At 48.3% G+C, this 26100-nt stretch overlaps 1 protein-coding gene across 1 annotated transcript in view; it reads left to right on the forward strand.

Moving 5' to 3' along the window:
- SLC13A3 (solute carrier family 13 member 3) overlaps positions 1-26100 on the forward strand; it is a 61036-nt gene that overhangs the window by 5938 nt on the left and 28998 nt on the right. Inside the window, exons 2-3 of the mRNA XM_019749727.3 lie at positions 17259-17524; positions 19807-19970. Coding sequence (XP_019605286.1) covers positions 17259-17524; positions 19807-19970 — 430 coding nt within the window. The remainder of the gene's footprint in view (positions 1-17258; positions 17525-19806; positions 19971-26100) is intronic.

Consider the following 26100-nt stretch of genomic DNA (forward strand, 5'->3'; position numbering starts at 1 on the left):
GCTGAGGGCCTGAGACGTGCCCTTTCTTTGTTACAAAGGGAGAGAAAGGATCAAGAGAGGTGTAAAAGGCAAGCTAGAACCAAACTGAGACTTTGTTTTGGAGGGAATGAGAAGGAAGAATCAGAAAGGGAGTAACAGTGGTGTTTATTGTCCTTTTCTGAATGGTCCAAAGTCTTCCAGAGTGAGCCTCTTTCACTGCAAGAAATGCTGGACTCGCAGCCGGCATATACCAAGGTACCAAAAAAATGTATACACGTTTTAAGAAAGGAAAAAAACTGTATTAAAATTGTAATACTCAATACAGACTGATAATAAAAGATATATACAAGTCACGTTTGACTTCTGCAATTACAAGAGGTGCTCAGCGTGGTTCCCACCAGCGTCCAGACACTTCTGATGACGGGGAACTACTGCTTGAGTAACGCTGACCCGAATATCCACTTCTGTACATTTTCTTGGCACCCCCGGTGTATCTGCCTTCTTTGGAGATTCCTAAGGTTGGCTGCCAGCCCCTGCTGTTTGGTTTCCTCATCTGTAAAATGGGGGGGTTACCTAGACGACCTTCTTGGCACCATGCCACTTGGTGGTCGGTCAGTAAAGGAAGACTCCTTGCCTGTGGGTGGCTGCACTGTGCCTCACCGAAGATGTCAGTGTTCTAGTCCCCTGAACCTGGGCATGTCACCTTACACAGAAAAGGGACCTTTGCAGGTGTGGTCAAGGCAAGGATTTTGAAATGAAGAAATTATTCTGAGGACCGGGGTGGATCCCACGTGACCATAAGGACCTGTACAAGAGGGAGCCTGTACAGGGATGTGTACAAGAGGGTCAGAGTCAGAAGGGAATGTGATGGGGGCTCACAAGCCAGGGAATGCAGGCAGCTGCTAGACGCTGGAAAAGGCGAGGAGTGGATGGATCTCTCCTAGCGCCTCCAGAAGGAACCAGCCCCAAGGGCACCTTGACTGTAGCCCAGTGGAAATGGTTTCAGACGTTTGGCCTGTAAAACTGTAAAAGAAGAACTTTGTGCTGTTTTAAGCCACTGCGATTGAGGTAATTTGCGACAGCAGCAACCGGAAAGTAATAGGTGGCAGAACCATACTCACAGCTGTGTCTGTCCCATCAGGTGGGCCCTTTGTTCCGAGGATGCAAACCCTGGGGTTCAGGAGGGAGCATGGTTTTGGCAGAAAGTCCTGGCTTTGGACTCATGTGGATATGAGTTCAGCTCCCGCGTCTGCCCCGATGAGCTGTGTGGTTCAGGAAGAGTGATTTCACCTCTCTGAACCTGTTCCCCCATCCGATAAATGGATTTATTCATAGTCCTTTCCTCACAGGATTTCGTGATGAAGAAATAAGTTCATATATGCAAAAATTCCATCTCAGATACACATACATTTTGTTTCTTTCACAATCTAATCTTCATACTTTTTTTTTCTTAGAGGGCACTCTGAACCTGATTAGGGGGAAAATGAAAGATGCTGGTAGTGTTGGGTGGAATGAACTCTGTTGAAATGGTCAGTTCCAAGCCTCAGTGTTCTCATATGGAGATTGGGTCCAATAATAGTGTTGTGGGGACAAAATGATTGTATATGTTTGAGGCACTTGGCAAAGTGCTGGCTCGTAGTAAGCACTCCATAAATGTCAGCTGTTACTTTACTGCAGTCACTGTCAACATTCCAGAACTTGGTGAGCATTCGAGTTTAATATGCGTAAAGAGGACACCTGGGCCCAGAGAAGGTAGGTGAGTTGCCTGAGGCGTCCCAGTGAGTGAGCGGCAGCTTGGGGATGAGCACCTCAACCCCCTCCCTCCTCCTTGTCTAGTGATTCCCCCATCCCAGGCTCCCAGCCATCAACCTTCTATTCTATTTCATTTCATCTCTGAAGCCTAACTTCTAGATAAGGGGTGACAGGAATCAAAGGTCAAGATCCTTATATCTGGTCAGCTCATAGTAGGCCCTCAACAACGGATAAGGACAGCAAATATTTATCGGTCACTTACTAGGAGCTGTGGCCGCCTCGCTCCCTCTGCGCCAGCCACACTGGCCTTCTTGCTGTTTTTTAACTGTCCCAAGGTTGCTCTCACCCCAGGGCCTTTGCACTTGCTATTCCCTCTGTCTGAACTGCTCTTCCTCCAGACAAGGCTTGCTCCCTCACTTCAGTCATCTTAGTTCAAAGATGAACCTCCTTGGAAGCCTTCCTTGGCCACCCTAATTAACACACAAAATGAAAAGTTCTTTATACCGTTCTCTTCCCTGCCTTATCTTCCTTCATGGTTTTTATCACTTATCTGGCAATATATTACGTATTGAAGGAATGGGCAAGTCTAGGTAGGCAGGCTTGGGATTGGCTAGTTCAAATCATTTCAGTGGGCTCTGGGACATAGAGGCTACCCCAAGTTTTCTGGTATCTGGTCCTGGGATGATTAAGGCAGGAGGATAGTGGCCTGGAGTGAGAGAGCCCAGTAAAGGAGGTGGTTGGGTTCTGGATTGGCTGGTTTACATTTGGAAAGCACAGGTGAATTGTTTACTATCTCTAGGAATTAGCTAGACCTGGGAAAGGCTGACCCTCCAGAAGCAGCAAGGTCCCAAGATGTCAGAGCAAACTAGAAAATATGGCTGTTATAATCTCCCATACTCTTTCCTCACTGTGATTCAGCCTCATAGGCCTTCTTTTGGTTTTTGAAACCTGCCAAGCTTCTTCCTGCCTCAGGGCCTTTGCACGTGTTGTTCTCTCTGCCTGAGATGATATTGCCCCTGGTCTTCCACAGCCGGGCCCTTCTAGTCATGGAGGTCTTAGAGCCAGTGACATCTCCTCCTCTGAGTCCCCCTTGACTACCCCTTCTCAAGAGTACTTGCCCTCCTCATCCCACAAAACACTCTCTAAAACAGCCGCCTGTTTGATTTCCTTCATGGCATCCATCCCAGTCTGAAACGATCATTAATTTGTTCCTTGTCTGCCACCCCTGGTAAACTGTGAGTAACGTAAGGGCAGGGCCCATGTCTGTCCTGTTCCCTGTAGCATTTCCAGTGCCTAGAACAGCGTCTGACACATTTTGTACTCAGTAAACAAGCGAATGAATGAATTTGGACTTGAACCCGGATAGCTCTGGTTTCAGAAGACCTGTACTTTTCCAAACCCCCAGACTGCTACCAATTTGTGGAAGGTTTGAGCTGGAATCTGTTTCCAGCCCTTTCATTTTTCAGCTGGGGAGACTGAGGCACAGAGGGGGCGTGGGAGGACTTTCCCAGGCTACCCCAGCCAGGGGGTCCCAGAACCCTTCTTGTGCCCCTTCCGTGCTCTCCCCATCAGGTTTGGCCCATTGCTTACACAGACCCCTTGGGCTCGGAACCATCCCTGTGAGGCCCCGCCAATTTTCCACTTTCCCGGAGCTCCTGCCAGGTGTGTAAACAGGCCAATGTGATTCCCCGTGATGAGGCAAGGAGCAAGATCGTGTTTCCTGACCCGACACAACAGGACAGTGCCCTCTGGACTGATGAGCAGTATTTTCTGACACCCCCAGACCTTGAAGACACAAAGTCAGAACCCTAGCTAGGCTGGACCTGGCCAGGGCCAGGAACAAGTCACACACAAGGACCCGAACCGCTCTCTCCAGCTGAGATGTATCAAGAAAGAGACACTCAAGGCTGTACCACCTCCTGCCTCCCCCAGCCTCTATTTCCTCATCTGCAAAGTGGGCAGAATGAAACCCACCTGCTGGGAAGACTTGAGAGTGCTTGATGCATAGTAGTTGCCCAATAAAAAATTGCAGCTGTTGCTATTACCTGCAAAATAGGGATACCAGGCTCTCAGTTCTACTTGTCCCTGAAATTCACAGGGGGACAGGGAGTCAACGGGAATGAGCCCATGTTGGAGGGGCAGGGGGACTGATACACAGCACAGAACAGCGATCCCCAGCTTGATAAAGACTTTGGAAAAGGGTTGGGGAGGCCAGCACGTTTCCACCGGTCAGTCTAGTGGCCGGTCCCTTTTGCTCTCCTTTCCTGCGGTCCTTATCAGCAGCCGGGGCTGAAAAGGGGATTTGATTTCAACAGTGTGAAGCTCGCCTACAGGAATGTGCTGGTCGCTGGGAAGCTGCAGGAAGTCAGTTCAATTTTGTTGATGTCCTGGGCCACGTGCCTTATTCATGCCCTCTTCTGTGTCGCCCAAGAGGCCGCCTAAGAGCCATAGCCAACACCTCTCTAGCACTTACTAACTGCGAGGCATGGTTCAAAGCACTCCAGATTTGCTAGCTTGCTCATTTAAGCTCACCAGGGCTCTGTGGGGGCAAGAGATGTTATTACCCACGTTCCAGATGAGGAAACTGAAGCCCAGAGTGGAGAAGTTTTGGAAATCGAGGGTGTTCCAGGCAAGACAAACCACCCCTGGCTTCACAGCCCCACTTAGAGCTGAGCTCCAGGCTCCGCTGGGCAGAGCTGACAGCGGGCAGAAACAATGCCTATCCCTAGGTTGGAAGAAATAACAAGAGAAGCCCTTGTTTGCTGCCTCCCACAGAATCACTTTCTGAGAGGGTGAGGGCAGCATCAGGAGAGTGTGAACTCTTGCACCAGACTTCCTGGACTCCAGTCTTGTTGTCCCACTTCCTGGCTGTGTGACCTTGGGCAAGTTACTTAGCCTCTCTGTACCGCAGTTTCTTCCTCTGTAATATGAGGACACTGATAGGACCTGCCTCATAGGGGTGTTGTGAAGATTGGTTCCTATACTTAAAATACTTGGGGCTGTGCCCAGTATAGAAGAAGTAGTAGGTAAATGTTTGCGATTATTATTGTAATTAGTAGTAATATTGTTGTTTGCATTACAAATGAACCTGTATATCCAGGGGTCTGGAAGGGCTTTATAGTCCATGAGGTTTGTCTTTGAAGCCTCTTGGCCCCCTCCCTTTTCTCACTGGGTGGGTTCTTGGGTTCTCTGAGCCTCCTTTTTCTCTTCTATAAAATGGAATAAGGCTCCTTCCTAGGCGCTGCTGGGAAGATTAAATGAGATAGTGCTTATTCAGAGAAAAACCGCAGTGCAAGTTCCCTTGCGTTTCTTATTGTTGGCCTGAAGCATGGAGCCCCAGAGGCCTGAGAAGTGAGGGATTGTGGGCAGTGGAGGGAGGGTCATTGTCAAGAGAGGCTTGGAAACTGCACAGGTCAGGCCTCAGCAGCAAGGGTCCGCTTCCCTGTCGCTCACCACATCAGCTCCCAGGACGCCTGGGGCAGGGCCAGCTGGACCGGAGGGGGTGGTGGGATGATGGTAAACAGGAGAGAGTTGAAAATGTCAGGGGCAGGGCAGACCCCCAGAGCCCAAGGGAAGTTAGGCAGAGTAGTGGGCATACAGGATGTGGCCTCAGCTGGCCCAGGAGCAATCCTGGCTTGGCCAAGGACTTGCTCTGTGAGTGGGAACCAGGGACTTCATCGCCAGCCTTGGTTTCCCCATCTTGTTTCCTGGGCCTGCCTACCTCATGGGGCTGTGCTGAGAGCCTGGGAAATTAAGTGCTTTGAAAACGATAACAAGCAAATAGCAAGTCAAGTACTAGGAATCCTGTCCAGCTTGTCCCCCCAACACGTGGGCTGCAGTAGGTGCTTAATAAATATTTCCAGAGTGAATATGGGCTCACTGCCAGAAAAGGATCTTTCTTCAGGGTTTGCTGTGTGCCAGGTGCTGTCCCCAAGTGGTTACTACATTCAGTCAAAAAGTATTAATTGAACACATATGACATGCCATTTAGTATTCCCAGGGGACATGGCAGTGAGCCAAATAGTCACAAAGCCTTATAATTATGGAGCTGACATCCTAGCGGGGAGACCTTAAAAACAAACGGATAAATGAGTAAGATCTGTGGTATGATAAGTGCTGTGGAGAATGAAAAAGCAGAGAAGGGGGCAGGGAGGTAGGAATGCAACCGTGTGATTTTAGAGTCAGGATGTCTTCATTGGGAAGGGAACCTTTGAACAGATACCTGAAGGGGATGACATTTCACCTGAAGGAGGTGAGGGAGGGAGCCCTAAGCATATATAAAGGAAGAGAGTTCCAGGCAGGACACTTAACTGTTTATAAGTGCAAAGGTCCTAAGGTGGGAATGTGGCGGGTATTCAAGAAACATCGATGACCTCCCTGGTTCCCATAACAGCCCCTCCAGGAGACAGGCCCGGGTCCCCTGATCGGAGACACTGAGTTGAAGAACCCAGACAGGATTTAAAGGCAGAGCCCACCCCAATGCCTTCCGACTGGATTTCACTTCAACCAGAGAAAGGCCTCCAAAGGTGTGGAAGGGGGTGTCAGGAGCAGAAGGAGGTGGAGAAGCCTTGAGTGGGGCTTATATGCATCCCCACCCCATGCTGGGAACTGAAGAGCCCTTTGGACAGGGGGACTAAGGCCCAGAGGGGGATAGGAGCTGCCCAAGGTTACGCAGCGGATTGGCCTCTTTCGGAACAACTTGTTCCGCCCTCCTGGGCTGAGCCGGGCTGCTAGGGGCTCCTGGGTCCAGTGGGGCTCCCCCCACCCCACCCACCTGTCTGGCTCAGGAATGATTAGGCATGTGACCCTCCCCAGGAATACTTTTAATGAATGGCCCCAAGAACTTGAAGTTGTACAGCGTCTGCTAATGAGTCCAGGGGACTAACACACTCGAGTCCAGATGAAGGGTGAGAGGAAAGGGGTCGCTGGCCTCAGAGGTCTCCTGGGGCAAGGCACCCTCTCAACTTTCTCCTCTTTTTTCCCTCTTGAATCTTAAGTCCAAATGGACACAGGTATCTCCTAACTGCTTTCTCAGAGTATTTTCAGGCATAGGAGAGAGGGTCGGAGGGAGGAGCCCAGGCTGGAAATCAGAGACCAGACTTCTGGGTTGCCCCCAGCTCTTTTCCTTTGGGTTACCCTGGCTTAACCCTCTGTGCCTCAGTCTCCTTCTCCAGAAAATGGGCACACTAAAATCAGCTCTGCTTGTCTTCAAGACTCAACAGACCCAGAGGAGAGGTGAAAGGGCCTGGAAAGTGCTTTTCTGTTGAGTGTTTGTCCTTTCATTTCCTTTTATCGAACCTACCAGAGTGTGTGAGGAGCGAAAGTCATAATACGGAAAGGGCTTAGCACAGCACCGGCACATAGTAAGTGCTCAGTAAATGCTGGCTGTTACCAGTACTGTACCCTCATCGCTGAGCCCGGGACTAGGCTCAGACCACCACAGGGGGAATCACAGCTTCACCCCTTGCTAGAAGGGCACATGGATGAAGAAGTAGCTGAACCTCTCTGTGCCTCAGTTTCTCATTTCTAAAAAGGGTTGTCTGATGAACAGGTGAGCTAACGCATGTCAAAGGCATGGCTTGGTGCCTGGCCAGTGTAAGCCCTCAATAAGTGGTAGCTTTATTATTTTCATCTACCATTCACTCTGAGGCCAGTCACTCAAGCTCTCTAAGCCACAGTGAGCCGAGCCACATGTAAATAGGGAGAGCAGATGTAGCTGCCTCATGGGGCTGTGGGTGGAGTTTAACAAGGGAATCCACAAGCACTGCCTGGCACACAGTAAGTGCTCAATGCATGCACCCATCCTGAATAGCAGTGCTATTGCTCTGAGGCAACAAGGCAGAGTTGCTTGAGAGGCGGGGAGAGAGAGATGCTCCCAGAATCACAGGGCTTTCAAAGAACCACCACGTCTGTTTCCCCTTCATCTCCCTCCCGGCTCTCTCTGGATGGCGTAACATACATCTGAATTCATGGACGAGGACATAGAGGCTCCCGAAGGCCACCTGTCGCTCCAAAGCTCGCAGCTTGAGATGTGCCCCGGGGACTGTGTGATGCCTAGTGGCCTTGTCACCCTGAGCCTCAGCTGGCCTCATTTAAGTCCCTTGTTCCAAGAGGAGGCCTCCTGCCTGGATGCCGCCTGGCCTCTGCAGAGAGGGTTTCTCTTGGGTTGTCTCTCGTCCTGCCAGGCCGGGTCCTTTGCCTGGACCTGCTGGGTGTGTGCTCCAGGCTCCTTTTCCTTTGGGGTCCATATCTATGTGCCACCTAGAATCAGCACTTTCATCCCCACGTGAAATGCCTGATGGATCATTGCGGTGAAACTTCTAATGGAAAGAGGGCAAGACATGTGCTCCAAGTAACAGAGCCCGTCAATAGTAGGTGATATTTTAAGTATATACAGCTTACTCTGCCATTCCTCACTCCCAGCACTTTACCTACATTAACTTCATTCTTGCAACAACTCTATGAGGTTGAAATTCTTACCATTATCATCATCCCCATTTTACAGATGAGGAAACTGAGGCACAGAATTAAGTCACTGGCTCTAGAAAGCAATAGAGGCAGGATTTGAAGCCGAGCACTCTGGCGCTGGCTGCCAAGCTCGTGACTCGGGCTCTTCTGCTTCTTGGCATCGGGTCCAGATTTCAGCCCCCGTCTCCTAGCTCCCTGTCCACTGCTCTTTTCCACTGACCCCAACAGCTCCTGCTTCTTGGGAGACAGCCATCTTCCAGGCGCTGTACCACCATGGTGACTCTGCAATGCCATCGTTCCTGTGGTGTCTATGAGCAAACTGAGGCTCCAAGCGGGGAAGCCGTCTGCTCAAGGTTATTTCCACCAGGAATGGGTGCCTGAGCCATGATGCTTCGATCTCTACGTAGTTCCAGAGGCTTCGACCACTGCTTAGTACTGGCCCTGGGCTAGGAGTGGTGAGGGGATTCTGAGAGGTTTAAGGCATGGTTCCTGTCTTTCTAGAATTCAAAATTCAGAGCGCCCCACAGCCTCAGCCATGGACACTTCTGGGGAACAGGCCTCTAGTGGGCAGCAGGAGGGCACCGCTGTGGGCAGCTGGCCCCAGTCCTGTACACCGAAGGGCCTGGCATGAAGCCGCTGGTGCCTGCTGAGGGCCTGGGCACAGCCCAGTGCCCTGACAAAAATGCCTGCTGCAACCCACCAGGGAGCTGGTGTGTAGGGGGTGGGTAGGGGGAATGGTAGTGGATAAAGTTTCCAGGCAACTCCTGCTTCTGGGCTTGGAGAACAGACCAGTTCTCTTTCTTTTCTGAGTGAATGAGGGGGGCAAGCTTGGGGTCAATAGGAAAAAAGTTGCCTTGTATCTGCCTGGAAGTCATTCCCCAGCTCAAAAATTAACTGCCTGACATGGCATTTTCTACCCCCCTCACCACCCACCTCTGCATGCTCTGCTTACAGACTTTAATCCCTGTGGTAATGGATTGGCTAAATCTGGGAAGCTGGGATTTCTTTGGCGGGGGGGTTACAAGGCTTCCGGTAAGAAACGTATGGGTTGGGTTGGCAGGAATAGGGCTGCTCAGGGACTGTGGGGACCGCCCCCTCTTTCTCCCTCCCAATCAGGGCCAGGACTAGAGGAAGCCCGGCAGGCGCTCAGGGAGCAAAGTTTAAGTGGGGCTCCCTGTCAGGGTCTTGCAGCTGCCTCACCCCAGTCCCAGCCCTGCTCGCAGCTCCTGCTGTGTGATAAAGCTTAGGGCACAGTGGTCTTTCAAGGAAATAAGGTAAAACAAGTCCTTATCTCTGACTCGCTGGGTGACCTCAGGCAACTCACTTTCTCTCTCTGGGCAACCATTGTATTAGGGGTTAGATGGGACCAGGGTTTTCAACCGCGGTGCTATTGACACTCCTGGAAACGAATCACCTCTCTGAGGTGGGGGCCGTCCTGCGCACCTCAGGCTGTCAGCAGCATCCCTGGCCTCTGCCCACTACCTGCCATTAGCACCCCCCCCCTCGAATCACTGCAACCAAAAATGTCCCCAGACACATAGCCCCTGGGGGGCAGAATCACCCCTTGTTGAGAACCATTGGACTAAATGATCTCAGGTTCACTCTAGCTCTCAGATTTTAAGATCTAAGAAATTTTTGAAGCCCGCCTTTAAGAAATTAAACTTGAATTATTAACACTACAGTAACATGAATATGTGATTATTAATAATTAATACGAATAACAATAGCTCACATTTATTGAGTGTTCCCATGTGTCCTTCTCTGGGTCAGTGGTTATATGAATGAAACAAATCCCTCTCCGAGGTAGGTACTATTCCCGTGTACCTACAGCATGTAAGGAGACGGAGGGTGAGGGCGTTAGGAACTGGCCCAGGGTCACACAGCGAGAGCGTGGCAGGACTGAGTTTCAGATTCAGGCTTATCTGATCCCAAGGCCCATGCTCTTTCTACTGGGCATGTTTATTGTAGAAAGATTAGCAAATACACAGAAATGAAAGGAAATACCGTACTTCCCTGAGGACAAAATTACTAGGTAGGAGGCACTTCTGGTTTAAGTAGGTGGAGTCTAGACTTCTAGTCCGTCCACCTTTCTGAAGGAGTCTGACAACAGCAACAAAAAGTAGCAAAGAAAACGTCATCTTTGATGAAGACGGGCAGACCACAGTCCCATCCCCGGGTGTGTGAAGAAGAGATGACAATGGCAGTGAGCTTTGGACCGAATTGCAGAAGGAAACCAGAAGAGGCACACGCCCCTGAGCTCCCAGGCAGGATGTGGACTTCTCCAGAAGTATTTTTCAACGCTGTGAGCCCTTCCCAATCCTGGCAAAGCCTGGAGCATGCACAGGGAATGGGGACAGTCCCTGAGACTCACGTGACAGTACAGAGTTCAGATGAACTGAAAGAGGGGCCTGAAGACCCTTGGCGAGAAGCAGGATGTTGGAAGGCGGGTGGAAGAGACGGGATGGTTAATGATCAGCTCTACGGTGGTTATGGTTCTACGTTTACTCTCTTGGTTAGTCAGCGACATGAAAGCTCAGAGACGCAGAAGAAACATAACGTTCTTGCGTCTTCACACTTGTTCTCCACACTAAGCCTGCCGCTTAGAGTAGAGACTTGCTTCAGAGCAGAGCTGGTGAGAATGGATTCTGAGATAGACAATGGTGCTGATGCTTAGACCCTTCCTGCCCCAGCTTCCTCCCAGCCCCTCTCCCCACACTTTCCTTTAACAGAGAACTGGCCCGGAAAGAGGGGTGCCAATCCTGTGATAGATAAACAGCATGAGACCCACAAAAAGACAGTGTGAGAAATAAGTAAAAAAGAGGACATCAAAGATAAAGTCTGGAAGAGTGGTGTTAGGAAGTGGGAGGGACCACTGCACAGCTACAACTCTGTGAAACAGCAAAATAATAATAATAATAATAATAATAATAATAATAATAATTAAAGAAATGATTTCAGTGGGATCTTCTGTGATGTAGACACCCTCAGATTGTCATTTCCAATATGCAGATGAACAAACTCAGGCTCAGAGGGTTCGGTGACTTGCCACAAAAATTCAGTAGCAAAACCACTACGCCCAGGCTTCCTGGCCCTCAGGCCTGACTTCTGGAGAAAAGCTCTGTCCAATAGAACTTTCTAAGGTGATGCAAATATCCTATATTCTCTGTGCAGAATGGTAAACACGCCCGTCTCCTGTGGCTACTGAGCATTTCAACTGTGGCTCATGTGAGGGAGAAGCTGGAATTCTACATTTCATTTCATTGGAATGAATTTAAATTTAAATAGCCCCATGTAGCCGGAAGCTACTGCATTTAGACAGCCCAGCCCTGGGGATTTCCTTGGCATTCTTTTCCCTTCTGAAAAAGAAAGCTGACCACTTTCCATTTCAGCCATCCTCCAACCCCATCCACCTCAAGGTTTTCCAAATCTGGTCGCTGGGGTCAGCCTTGGTAATTAGGATCAGGCTTCTTGCTTTTGGTACCTGTCTTCTGGGGGTACAGTCTCCTTCAGGCTCTTCCACCCCTAGTGGTTTCAGCTGAGTCATGCCAGCTTTTGATGGCCAAGGCGGGAGGCTGGGGAGTTGAGAGGTGTTTCACCTGGAGACATGACCCCACCTACCCTGGGCCACCTCAGCAAGATTCCCTTCCTGAGGCAGAGCCTCTGGACAGAACAAAGTGACCAGGAGGCTAACTACTGATCTGAGATGACCCAGAAAATAAGCCTGCAAGATGAGACACCTCCTCCACCTCTAAACCCCAGAAGTTAAAATTCAAAGGAACAGGGCCTTGGGATCTCATGACTCTACCCTTCTAGGTAATCTGCCCTAGAGGGTTCAAGAGAAGCCTCTATTTTGCAGACATGCAGACTGAACCTCCTGGGGGCACAGTGGCTGGTCTGAGTTCACCAAAGGTGGGGTGGCCCAGAGGCAGAGGTGGCACAAATGTGCTGCGGACTGGCGTGCAATCATGGATCTACCTGGCCACCCCTCCCCGGTCCATTATTTAAATGGTAACCAGGACGGAGGGTGATAAGATCTGCTCTTGTGCTCTGCGTGCTCCTGAAAAGACTCCTCTTCCTCTCCAGACCTCAGTTTCTACACCTGCAAAATGGGGGTTTTAAAACGGGGCAGGGATTTTTAATACAGCATCCTGTGCTCCCTCGTAGAGAGATAATAAGTCAACAAACAAGAAATACTTGCGCTATTGATAAGTGCTCGACAAGAACAAGGCTGGACAGTGGAGATCAGACCACAACAGCGTGATCAGAGAAGGACTCCCTGAAGAGGCGACCTTTGAGATGAGGGCTAAACAACAAGAAGGAGCCAGCTGGGCAGAGGTCAGGGTTGAGGGGGCCCAGCAGAGAGGACAGCAGGTGCAAAGACCTGGAGGCAGGACCGGGCTTGGCCTGCTTAACCTCTGCAAGCCCACCACTCTGTGTTCACAGGCATGGCTCGCTAGTCCCGGCCGCCATGCCTGCTGGGAGATTTTTGCTCTCCCAGAAGTCAGTTCTGTCCTCAATACCTGGCAGGGGTGGGGGGATGAGGGACAGCAGCAGTTATTAACCCCCCACCAGATGTCTGGCATCCAGCAGGCAATTCTGAATCCATTTGGAAGCTCAGCTGGGGCACTGAAGCTATTTGGGGTCACCCGGGCTCTGCTCCAATCCCTAACCAACGAGGTAATGAAACACACTCTTGACCCATTTACTGCCAAAGCCCCTTGTGGGCCAATGATTGACTTCCCAAATCCTGACATTTTCAGTTTGCTTCATTTCCCCTAGTCACCTCCCCAGCGGACACCTGCTGTGTCTGGAGTCATTCTTTTATAAAGGACTGATATTGACATCCTGGCAAGAGCACCCAGAGAGGGAGGGGGGAAGGGAGAGACAAGAGAGGGAGGGGGAGAGAGAAACAGAGAGAGAAGAGGAAAGAGAGAGAGAGAGAGAGAGAATATGAATACAGGTTTGGGATTCAGAGCCTTTAAAAGGCAACCTGTGCAGCCAGAATTTACCCATACATATTCCCACCCCCCATTATATAATGTCTAGAATTAATACATTGCAGAGAAAGGCTCAAAGGATGGCACCCCGGAAGTAGATGTATTTGAACGTTCAAAACAGCTTTATTCATGACAGCCCCAAGCTGGAAGCAATCCAAATGTCCATCAGCAGGAAGACGAACAAATAAACAGGGGTAACACACTGTTTGCTCTCCCAGAAGTCATTTCTGTCCTCTAGACCTGGCAGGGGTGGGGGGATGAGGGACAGCAGAATGGAATATGAATGGTCAAAGAATGGAATATTACTCAGCAATGAAAAAGAAGGAAGTGCTGACACACACAACCACATGGATGAATCTCACAGGCATTAGACCGAGAAAAAATACGAAAGCACATCTTGTATGCTCCCATTTAAGTGAAGTCTAAGAACAGGCAAAACCAATCTATTAGAGATGGAAATCAAGGCAGCGGAGGGGGGATGAGGGTTGGCATCAAAGGGGCAAAATGGAACTTTCTGAGCTGATGGAAATGTTATCTTGGTTGTGATGTTATATGCATATGTAAGTTTGTTAAAACTCAAACTGTACATCTACAATGGATGCATTTGATTGTGTGTAAATTATCGCTCATAAAGTCAGTTTTCAAAAAAAGTCATGTTTATTCTTCTCTCCAGCTGTGACTCTAAAATGTAGTCAGTGGGAGACATTCTTCCACCATAACTTGGATGAATACACCTATAGACGTGACTTTTCCCATTACTCTTGGGAAGTAATTAAAATCCTCCAGTGACTTTAACACACAAACAGTCTTGATTCAGAAGTTAGAATGGTCACTTCCAAGTGATCGGCATTTGAATCAGTAGATGAGTAGAGATCCACCCCAGTGTGGGTGGGAATCATCCCATCAACTGAGAGCTTATAGAACAAAAAGGCGAAGGAAGGGCGGATTCCTCTCTGCTTGATCTGAGGCAGCCGTCTTCTCCTGCCCTCGGACATCCACTGAAGCTCCTGGTGCTCAGGAATCAGACTCACAGGGCTCACCATCAGCCCCTGATTCTCAGGCCTTCGGATTGGGGCTGAATTACACCACCCGATTTCCTGGTTCTCCAGCTTGCAGACGGCAACTCACTGGACTTCTTGGCCACCATAACGGTGTGAGCCAATCCTGGAATCAATCTCCCCCTCTCTCTCTGTCTCTCTCTCTCTCTGTCTCTCTCTCTGTCTCTCTCTGTCTTTCTCTCTTTCCCTCTCCCCCTCCCCCTCTCCCTCCCTCCCTCCCTCCATATATATATATTTATTTATTTATATTTATATGTATTTATATTTATATATATTTATTTATATGTATCTATATATAATCATAATTATTATTATTATTTATTATATGTATCTCCTATTGGTCCTGTTTCTTTGGAGAACATTGACTAACATAGGCGGCGACTTGTTAAATGAAGAAAAATGAAGTGGGGGCATCAGGCCTCTGTGGTACCAGTAGCCAAAATTCAGGCTTCTTCTGCTTGAAATCTGGCCCATCTCTCAGAATCTGTGTGTCTTCAGAAAAGCCACTTTACCTACCTGAGCTGTGGAAACTGACCGTCTCCAGCTGACACTCAGTTTCCTCTGCAGACTCACAGGCTCCTACCCCCAAGAAGACCAAACTAGCCAAATTTGATGTTCTGTGGTCTGAGCATTTGGATATATTGGCTCCTCGGGTGGTCCCTGAAGCTCTGCTGGCAGAATGTGGGGATTCCAAGAGCTTCTGCAAACAGTGCGTGCTCTTCACCGTGCCGCCGCTTTCCACCATCTTTGTTCTAGGTATTGGGAGTACCTGGATGGGCCTGCTCCTCTGTTTGCCTCTGTGGAACACTCGGACGATGCCCTTTGGCTCCAAGCACCCAATGAGGCTAAGAGGGTTTTTTCCGTAAAGGACCAGGCGCAGGGTCTCAGCTGCCTAGGGAGTCCTGGTTTGGGCTTCTAGAAACATCTCTGCCACCTGTCTGCTATCTGACCTTTCCCCTCTCTGGTCCCAGTCTCCACATCTGCAAAGCCAGGGAAATGCCACGGGGTGGCTGGTGATGGTCTGACTGTCCACCACTGACTTCCTGAGTCAGGGAGTGTCTTAGGCGCTGCCCTTGTAGGTGGAAGGGAGGGAGAGACTACTGCATGGCACGGCGGATAGCTCCTCATTCCACTTTTCCCAGAAAAACTCCCTTTTAACTAAATTTGTATATTCAGGATTTGTTTTATATATTGTGATTCAATACACAGTTTTGCTTGGACCAAGGGCTAAAAGTAATAAATATTTACAGGTCTGTGATTAGGTATCTTACCCCTGCTATGTTGGGATCTGCCTGGTTTAGGAACTGAGAGGACGATGAGAAATCAAAACCCAGGGACTTTTTAGTCATTAGATTTGATTCTGTATTATTGTTTTTGCTTTTTATCTTTAAAGTGTGTATCCAATAACCTGACATGTTGAAATATTCATTTCAAGTCGTGTTCATTTGTGTTATAATCATTTCTTTCTTCCCTGCCCCTAACAAGAAATTTTTCCATATCCTGCAGGATAGTTGATTGTATTCACTCTGGGTGTCCATTTTATTTTGTTTTTTCCTCCAGAAGAATGTATCTTAAGTCAATAGGAAAATGGGATTTCCCCCCAATTTTTTATTGTGGTAAAATACATAGAACATAAATTTTACTGTCTTAACTATGCCTATTTTTAAGTGCACAGTTCAGTGGTGTTAAATACATTCATAATGTTGAGCAGCTGTCACCACTATGCAACCATCCAGCTCCCGAACTCTTTTATCTTGTAAAACTCAAGCTCTGTACCCAGTAAACAATGACTCCCCCACTCTCCTCCCCTAGCCCCTGGCAACCACCATTCTACTTTCTGCCTCTGAGAGGTTCACTACTCTGGATGCCACATATAAGTGGAATTCTACAGTATTCGTCTTTTTTTGTGACTGGCTTATTTCACTTAACATAATATCTTTAAAGTTCATCCATGTTGTAGCGTATGTCAGCATTTCCTTCCTTTTTAAGGCTGAATAATATTTCATTGTATATATATATATATATATATATATATATATATATATATATATATTTATACTACATATATACTTATATATATTTATACTATATATTTTATACTATATATATCACATTTTGCTTATTCATTCATCTGTTGATGGACACTTGGGTTGCTTCCACGTGTTAGCTATTGTGAAAATGCTGCTACGAACATAGGTGTATAAACACTCACTGAGATCCTGCTTTCAATTCTTTGGGGTATATACCCAGAAGTGCAAATGCTGGCTCATATGGTAATTCTATTTCATATTTTGTGAAACCACCACACTGTTTTTTCCTCAGCAGCGGTACCATTTTATAGTCCCACCAAACAGTGCACAATATAGCACTTATTATTATTACTATTTATAGAGTGTGCACTATTAGGCATCATACTACATGCTGGGTACAGATGTGGCAGTTGTTACAGGTGTTCCCTCCACGTCCCCATCGGCACTCACCATTCTGCACATGCCAATAGCTAGCTTCTTACTGCACCCAAGACGTTCAGATAAGTGTGTTCTCTGGATGCACGTGGGCAGGCTGGAAATGCTGGGGACTTACGCTTGCAGAAGCAGCCCTCAACCAGTGATGGCCAAGAGTTGGCAGATAAATAGCCCAGCTTCCTCGCCTCCCAGGTGAATGACTGAGGCATGATCTACACGGTCTCCCAGGGTCCCCATCAGGATTGAGCCCTCACTGCTCACAGTGGTAACCTCATTAACACACACTCTTGGCTTTCTTCTCTGCTTGACTTCCCTACTAACATTCCAGAACTTTCTGGGATCCCCTATTAAGTAAGCTGCTTCTATGCTCATGCTCATCTCCGAGTCTACTTCTAAGACAACGGGGTATTTCATATAGTCCTATAAAATGGACAGAGATAGTGTCCCCATTTTATAGTTGAGAACAAAATGAGGCTTAGATTGGTGACGCCACCCCGGGGCTCTGCTGACCCTCCTGAGCTTGCATTTCCCCCCTGCAGGAAGGCCGCTGCCTGTTTGTCATCCTGCTCATGGCGGTATACTGGTGCACGGAAGCCCTGCCCCTCTCGGTGACAGCCCTGCTGCCCATCGTCCTCTTCCCCTTCTTGGGTATCCTGCCGTCCAGCCGAGTCTGCCCCCAGTACTTCCTGGACACCAACTTCCTCTTCCTCAGCGGTCTGATCATGGCCACCGCCATCGAGGAGTGGAACCTACACCGGAGAATCGCCCTCAAGGTCCTGATGCTCGTTGGGGTCCAGCCGGCCTGGTAAGGTCAGGTGACGGGTCCAGTCCAAAGGTGGGGAGGCAGAGGGCCCACATCTCTTGGAGTCCCAATTCATTCTTCCCGGTTACTCATCGTGTCCCGCCTTCCACATTCTTATTCATTCCTCAGATATTTAATGAGCCCCTTCTGTGTGCCAGACACAGTGCTAGGCTCGTGGGAGCTTCTCAAAAGTGCGTAAGAATCACCTGGGAAACTGGTTGAAATGCCGATTCCCAGACCTTGGCCCCAGGGAATTGTGTCCCGTAGTTTTAGAATGGGCCATATTAGCAGTATGACTGACTGCTTAGGGCTGAATTCCACCTTTCCTGGAAATGACTTAACCTCTCTCGGTCTGTAAAATAACGATACTATAGCCTAGATCTGCACAATAAATTCTGGCCATTGTCATCCTAGTTTGCTATTTACCAGCCAAGATGACAGGGTGGGTAGTGAGTGGGTAAAAAGATGGCCTTAGAGAGACAGGAGGCAGGGTCCATTCTAGCAGGGCCTCCAACCCCTGACTAGGATGTGAACTTTATTCTAAGGGGATTGAATGGCCTTTAAAATTGGGTTATTGTTCTTTTAATCTTTGTTTTCCAATCTGGTGAATATTAAGGATTCCTTCCCAGAATAATGTTTGTAAATGCATAAAACACAACACCTGGGATTTAAAACAACAATAACCACTACAATTACAGAAAAATGCAGTTATCCAAATAATTTTTTAAAAACACACAAATTTGTGGTTTGGTACCATGTGTGCTCCTTTCTAGTAAATGATGAGATCTCACTACTGGCCTAACAACAACTGTAGTTTTGAGGCAGTCTTGACTGTTAATGATATTCCAAGATGTCTGCAACTATTATACAACAATGAGATATGAAAATATCTGTGATCTTCATTGGTAACCAAGTCCCAGACACTTCTGACACTACTGAACTTTGTGGCCTCTGTGTTTATCACCGAAGGAAATAGTTCATTTCTATTAGGTGTTAGTAAAATAAAGATGTATTTTCCCCTCCTCCTCTCCATCCTGAATTATATCCATAGACTTCGGGTTATGAATCTCTGCTTTAAAGAGTTCTAAGCTGGGGAGCGACATCACCAGATTTGCATTTTTAAGACAATTCCTCTTGGCTGCTGTGCAAAGAGCAGATAGGCAGTGAGAAGCTGCCCAGTTAGGAGACTGTTCTGGGTGTCCAGACAGGAGATGGTGACAACCTGTACTAGGGTGGTGGCAGTGGAGATGGAAGAATGGATAGATGGGAGAGCTCTTTTTGTGATGGGCTTGGGGGGTGAGGGTGAGGGAGAAGAAGGTTCTGGATAACTTGTGGGTTTTTAGCATTTGCTCCGGGCCAAACACTATGCTAGTCTCTGGAGCTGTTTCCTCCTGGGGGAACTGTCAGTCTTAGGAGAGATATTCCATCTATAGAACTGATCCCAACAGAAAGCAGTGTTTGATACCCAAGGGGACCACGTGCCATAGGAGCCCAGGTGAGAGATAGGGGCTGACTTCTTTGTGGAGGAGCTTACATTTGACATTGAAGAATAAGTGGGGCTGCTAGCAAACGTATTTTAAAGTTCCCACAATGAAATCAGTATGACACTAGTTCAGAAATAGATTTGAAAACACAGAATAAATAACTTAGACTAAATCTGCATCAGCGAGGAAGGGAAAGATTATTCAGTAAATGGTGGGGGTTGAAATAATTACATTATTCTTTGGAAAAAAGATCTACTTAGAGCTGATTTCATACTGTACATCTAAATACATTCCAGGTGGATTAAGAGTTGAATGTAAAGGGAAAAGGTCATGAAACTTGGATTCCTGTTGGTAGGAGGGACCAAACAGTGGACGGCAGGCGGGAGAGCAGGGCATGCTGGGTGCTGGGGAGGAGTTCAGCTCAGCCTGAGCAGGGGTGCCTGGTAGGAGTGGGAGGGGGAGGGGGAGAGGAAGATGGTAGAGTCTCGGTGCCAAACCAAGGCAACTTCATCCTACAATGGGAGCCATCAAGGATTTGGAGGCAAAGAAGAGACAATTTCGGAGGGTCTTTGGAACTATTTTACCTTGGGCACTTGTGGTGAGTTCACTTACATGCAATGAGCCAGTTTCCTTAGACTCAAGGCTGGTGACTGGATTTGGTCCCCGTTTGGTCACAGGCTCGTCCGCTCTGGGCCTTAACTTCTCTATAAAATGAGTGGGCTGGATTCCTCAGGGCAAACTCGGGCCAGAGGACTTCCTGGACCCAGTTCTGGATCTACCTCTAACCCCCTCTGTTCCCAGGCTCATCCTGGGGATGATGGTGACCACCTCCTTCCTGTCCATGTGGCTGAGCAACACTGCGTCCACCGCCATGATGCTGCCCATCGCCAGCGCCATCCTGAAGAGTCTGTTTGGCCAGAAGGAGACTCGGAAGGACCTCAGCTGGGAGAGTGAAGAGAATGCAGGTGAGGCTGTGGAAAGGGACTTGGGGCCAGGCCCACCAAGGTGGAGGAGTTGGATGGAGAAGTCCGAAGCGTGTCAGGGAAGGCGAAAAGAAAGCACTTATGGAGCACCTACTAAGTGCTGAGTATTTGAATAATAATACTACTAATAATAATTGAGAATTAACGAAGTCAAACCATGGTACTTTAAAAAATTGCGTTTATTGAGCATTTACTATGTACTAAGCAATTAGCTAAACATTTTATATGCATTATCTCCTTTACCTCTCAAAACAGCCTTATGACGTAAGTATTGTAATTAAATCTTGTTTTAAAGCATTTGAAGAGATGCCCCAAATCACTACTATCTAGAGAAAGGCAAACTGAAGCAACAAAGAGATTTACTTCAATGAGACTGGCAAAAAGAAGAAAGCGAGATAATAGAAAGTGTTGGCAGGAATGGAACTCTGTGTACTGCTGGGGGTGGCAGGTGGGGACCACCAGTCAGTGTTTCTTAAGGGCATTCTGCAAAATTTCCTGAGATTTAATGTGCCTATACCCGATAACGAGCAGTTGTGCTCCTGAATGAAATACGAAAGGGACTCTGGCCTAGGACCAGAGGGGCCATGTGTGGCCGTGCTCACGGCAGCTTTCTCTGTGGTGAGCTGGTAGTCCCACGAATGTGTCCCTCATGAAGGGCAGGGCAGGTGTGGTGAGCGCACGCCATTGAGCGCTCTCCTGCTTTTCGGAGCAAAGAATGAGAGGAACCTATAGTGATAGACGTGGAGCTCATAAAACATAGGTGTGACTGGGGGGGAAAAACCAGAATGAAATAGAGAACACAATATTGTTATGTAAATTAAGAATACGTGCAAATGAGAACTTGGTTTATAGGAACATAAGCAGAGGAAAAGCTTCACATTAAACACGTCCGCGGGGTTGCTCTGGAAAGGATGGGAGTGAGCAATGGAGATTAAAGGGACTAAATACATAGTACATAACAGTAAGGGAAACAACAGAGGGGTCTCGTGCAAGCAATAGTGAGAATGTGCCAGCAACTGAGGGATTTATTCACTCCAACCTCTGAAACTGTGTTCTAAATAAAGCAAAAGGAGCTGCCCTGTTTTTACATGACTAAGCAAGGGCTGGGCGAGTGACTTCCCCAAATCACACAGCAGGTAAATGGCTGAGCCCGACTTTGCACGCAGGCAGTCTGTCTCCAGACCCCACTCTCTTACCCGTGAAACCAACTGCATCAGTGAGAACTCTTTTCACTGCACGCAAAAGAATGCCAGTCGGCAAGTGACTTAAAGAATAAGGGTTTATTTCCCTCAAATATCAAGAAGTCAGAGAAAGGCAGTTCCAGGATCAATTCGGAGGCACAAAGGTGTCAGGACTATTCACTGGTATCTGTTATTCCCTTGGTCTTTCCCTCATGGTTGAAAAATGGCTGCCATATCCTGCCTGCTTTAAAATGTGTTTCTTTTTACTTATATAAATAAATATATTTTAAACTGATACATCTATGGGCAGAGGTTGCTAGTTTACCCCCAGTGTTGATTCTTCCTTTGTTGTTTTAGTAATAGAACCCCTACATGGGCGCATGGCTGGGCAGAGAAAAGGCTCAATTTTCCAGTTTGCCTTGCAATTAGATGTGGTCATGTGACCAAGGTTAGCCAATGAGAATGTGACCATGATGGGGGGGGGCTACGTGGGGGGCGAGATGCTACCTAGGAAGCCACATGTTGACAGGTGGATGGCAGATCTGCCCCAGTAGCTTTGGATCATTGACTCCCACTAACACAACAGACATTATCCGTGAAACCATGGGCTTTGGTGTGCTAGTTATGTTTTTTCAAACATGCATGAAAATAAATATCCATCTATTAAAAACCTAAATATTGATACATGTACCATCTATGTTAATCTCATTTACTATAGTGTGGGTATTTCCCCGTCATGCAATAAGGGGTCTTGCTTATTTTATTTCCACAGCAGCCTTGAAATCTAGAAAGTAGTATAAGAACCTTACAGATGAGGTCCAGAGAGGCAAAGTGAGATGTGCGGAATCAATCACATTGTTGGTAAAGTAGCAGAGCCAGAATCTAGGCAAGGTCAAAGGCCTCTACGTGGAAGGGAAAAGTTCTAGAGCCAGGGTTGGCAAACATTTTCTGTAAATGACCAGATCGGTCTTTTAGGCTTTGCTGGCACTTCTGTCACGACCAATGAACTCTGCCCTCGCAGAGAGAAAGCATCCATAGACAGTATGTAAATGAGCAGCAGTGGCGGTGTTCCAATGAAATTTTACTTATGGGTGCTGCAAGTAAAATTGTATCTACAACTTTTACATCAGGGAATATTCTTCTTCTACTGATTATTTTTCCAGCCATTTAAAAATGTTAGACACTTTCTTAGATGTCCGGCAGTGGGCCGGATTTAGCCCAAGTGCTATAGTTTGCAGTTTTCTGCTCCCTGGTATCAGCTTCGTTGGTTTTCAAACTGTTTCCCCTGAGTCTTGGGGCTCCAAGAGAACTGTCTCGTAGTCAGTCACCCTGGGGTGGCAGCAAGCTCCTTTTCCCATTTCAACTCCAGCTGCCCCCACTTTATCTGCTTTGTACACTGAGCTTCCAATTAACAACACAGATGTTTATTGAGCACTTGCTTTGTGCAAGGACTCTTCTTAGGGCTTTACATCTGGCTGACATGGAGCGAGCATTGACCTCCTCCAGAGGGATGGAAATCAAGGAAGAAATAAATAAAAGGGGATAAAGTAGCCCCAAGGCCACCTAGTTTCAAAACAGCTGCTCTGGTGTTTTGAATCTAGGCTGGCTGACTTCAGAGCCTGTGCTCTTAACCTCTGTTATTCTCCCTCCAACACAAGATTTTTCTCAGAGTCTAGTGGCCAAAAGAAAAAGAAAAAAGTTGGAAAACCAAGTTCCTCATTATAAAAATGAAAAGATCCAGGAAGGGGAAGGGACTTGCCCAAGGTCACACCCAATGTTGGGCACAAGGTGATTTTAGAGTCTTTTCCCTTGTGCTGCAGGGTGTCAGGAGGTAGGAGAACCTTGAGGGCTGGGGCAGACACCTGCTTTTTGGGATCAGAGAGCTGGCATTGGTTAATGATCAACCCTAAGACCTAAAGCAAGGCCCGTTCCAGTGCAGAGAGGTGTTGCCTTTCACCCAGTTTCTGTGCTCTGTCCTGGGTTCAGGAGGTAAGGACAGCGGTGGAGAGAGTGGAGACTGTTAGTGGGCCAGGACAGGGACGGGGAGGCTCCTGGGACTTTAAGTACATGAGGGACAGCCATAGTAACAGCGATGATGGACACTTTCATTTTTCTTAAGACCCAGACACTGCTCTGGTTTTCATGGCAATTAGCTTGTTCAGTCTTCCTAACAGCACTAGGGGGTGAATGAGCCCCATTTTACAGATAAGAGGACTGAGGCTCAGAGACAAAACAATCTGCCCAAAGTAACAGGATGAGTTAGTTACTGAGCTCTGTCCGAATCTCGGACCTGTGCTTATGAGCACTGTCCCCAAGCAAGAGTCTGGGGCAGGGTGGGGCTCACTGGACCAGACCCTGGGGGTCCTCAGACTTGGAAGGCAGCCTGCTGTTCCTCTTCAGATCCTTTACCCAGCTCTGCTCCTTGCACTGCCTGGGGGACCGTGGGGCCAGGTGGGTGGTGGCTTCCCCAGCCTCCTTCTACATGTGCGCTCCCATCAGGTCCTCCACTACAGCCCCACAGGGGTGGTCCTCTCATCACGCCCATTTTACAGAGGAGGAAACTGACGCTCAGAGTGGTGAAGAATTTGCCCAGTGTCCCTCAGCCAGTAAGGGGCCCAGCTGGCTTTTGAAAGTAAACTCTACTATTCCCCTCCTTTTCTCTGCCCAAGGGAGGCTAGCATGCCACCCATGTCTCCTTTAGGAATGCACAAGAGGCTCCAATCTATTAGGCTGGGTTAAGCATTGCCTTCCCTCTTCGCTCTTCATCCGTGAGGCCAGGAGCGGGGGGTGGGGGGGAACTCCTTTGAAGGCTTTTTTCTCATCTATAAGATGAGGACAATACCTCCCATTTCACATATAGTGTCATGAAGCTTACCCGAGACCTGAGAGCTGGGCCTTGACTTTCCCTGGGGTGCTCTTTACCTAATTAGATACAAGAACTCTTTCCTGAGGGCCTTCCGTGTGCCCAACGTCAAGGTTAGACTAGGATTCGCAGTTCCAGGTCAGACCTACCAAGGGCCAGGTGGGCAGTCTTTGGAGATAGTGAGATTCAGGGGGGTGGAATCAACATTCCTGGCGCAAGCCTGACTCTGCCACTGACCCTTTGGGTCTCTTGATCCCAACCTTACCCCACCTGTCTGGACTTCAGTCTCCCCAGGTGTTCTGAGGCTGCTAGAAGAGTATAAACGGGAAAGATGTCATCCCCCTGCCTGATAAACTCAGGGATTGGCATTACTTGAATACAACCTTATGTAAGCCCCAAGCTCCTAACCAGCCTTGTGTACAGCACATACAGTCTTACATCGGGGCTCCCCGGCTCAGATGCTGGCAGCACCCAGGGTCCATGGATGAGTAACAGGGGCCAGGTAGGGACAGAGGCCCTCTGGTGAGCACACACCCCCCTCTGAGGGCGTGGGCAATTGCCAGAGGCTTCAGTTTCCCCTTGTGTAACTTCAGGCGACTTGTGTTCAACCCTAGCTGCCCAAAAGAATCGCCTGCAGAACTTTTCAAAAATACTGAGGCTCCAGCCCCACTCGAGCGCCCCTAAACCAGAACTCCTAGGGTGGCGCCTGGGCCCTCCCAGGAAATTCTGTTTTACCCAAGACTGCAGAGGGAAGGGTACGGAGTGAACTAGAGATGGATGGGGGCTGGGGAGGGTCACTGGGTCAGAGTTCTTCCAGTCGGGCCATCCCCTGGGGAGCAACTTTGTCCCTTAGCATCAGTATCCTATTAACAGCCCCTCACTTCCTGCTTCAGTGCCTCTGGCTGTGTGCAGCGCATCACGGGAGCCCTGCGGCCCTTGTCCCCGTGGCCCAGGGTGAACCAAGCTGCCTTTAGCCTTCAGACCCTGGCTAGTGGTCAGCAGGGCCAGCCTCAGACATAGTAAAAATGACACAGTCAGCCACCAAGGAATCCTGCTCCCTCAAGGTGCCAACAGGAAAGGAGCAGCCCAGGTGTGTGTGTGGGGGGGGGGGGGGGGGACTTCTCCAAGCCCCTGGGGGAGACAGGGAAAGAACCAAGGCTGGAGTCTAGACCCTTCTTCCTAGTCCACGTGGATGAAGGTCCCAGGAGTTTGCTTCTGTTGCCTCAGTGAGGGAGAAGAGCACACATGGGGGTTTACCTGGGTCATCTCAGTAAGAGGGTGTTAGGACCTCTCACAGGACTTGGGCTGTGGTTGCGTCACATGGAGAGGGTGTCTAAGGAAGCAGGGTTTTCTCTAGATTGGGTACTGACAGATCGGGCGCAACTCGATGCTTGGGTAAAGAAGTAGCAGCCATTCGTTTCGCAAGAGCGGGGGATGCTTGGCATTTTGCGGGTGGCAAATGACTGTGTGGTGGATAGATTTGTGACAGGTCCTTGCTTTGGCTCCTTTTGTCAGTCTCAGAGTGATTTTGTCTGAGGTCGGTGATGTGTAAGATGACTTAGGTCCAACAAGAGAACAACATGGCATATCTGGGTCACACCACTTCCAGACATCAGGGTCCACTTTTTTATTCTTCCTCAAGAGTAACCCACATTAACAAAATCCTTGCTGGCGCTCAGATTCCTGGGAAGTTCTTTAAATCTGGCAAACTTCAGCCTACCAAATCTAGCCCACCACCTGTTTTTTTGTGCAGTTTGTGAATTAAGAATAGTTTATGTTTTTTAAGTGGGTGAAAACAATCAAAAGTAGAAGACTATTTTGTGACATGTGAAAATTATACAAAATTCAAATTTCAGTGTCCAAAAAATAAAGGTTTAGCCACACTTATTCGTTTACGTATTGTCTGTGGGTGCTTTCAAGATATCATGGCAGAGTTGAGTAGTTACTGACAGAGACCACATGGGCTCTAAAGCCTAAAATATTTACTATCTGGCCTGTTACAAAAGAAGTTTGCCAGTCCCTGCTTTAAATGTGTCTTAGTGCCTTCAGGCTGCTATAACAAATATAC

This window comes from Rhinolophus sinicus, chromosome 13 (genome assembly GCF_057876585.1).
Source record: "Rhinolophus sinicus isolate RSI-liver-muscle chromosome 13, RSI-T2T, whole genome shotgun sequence".
NCBI classification, from domain to species: Eukaryota; Metazoa; Chordata; class Mammalia; order Chiroptera; family Rhinolophidae; genus Rhinolophus; species Rhinolophus sinicus.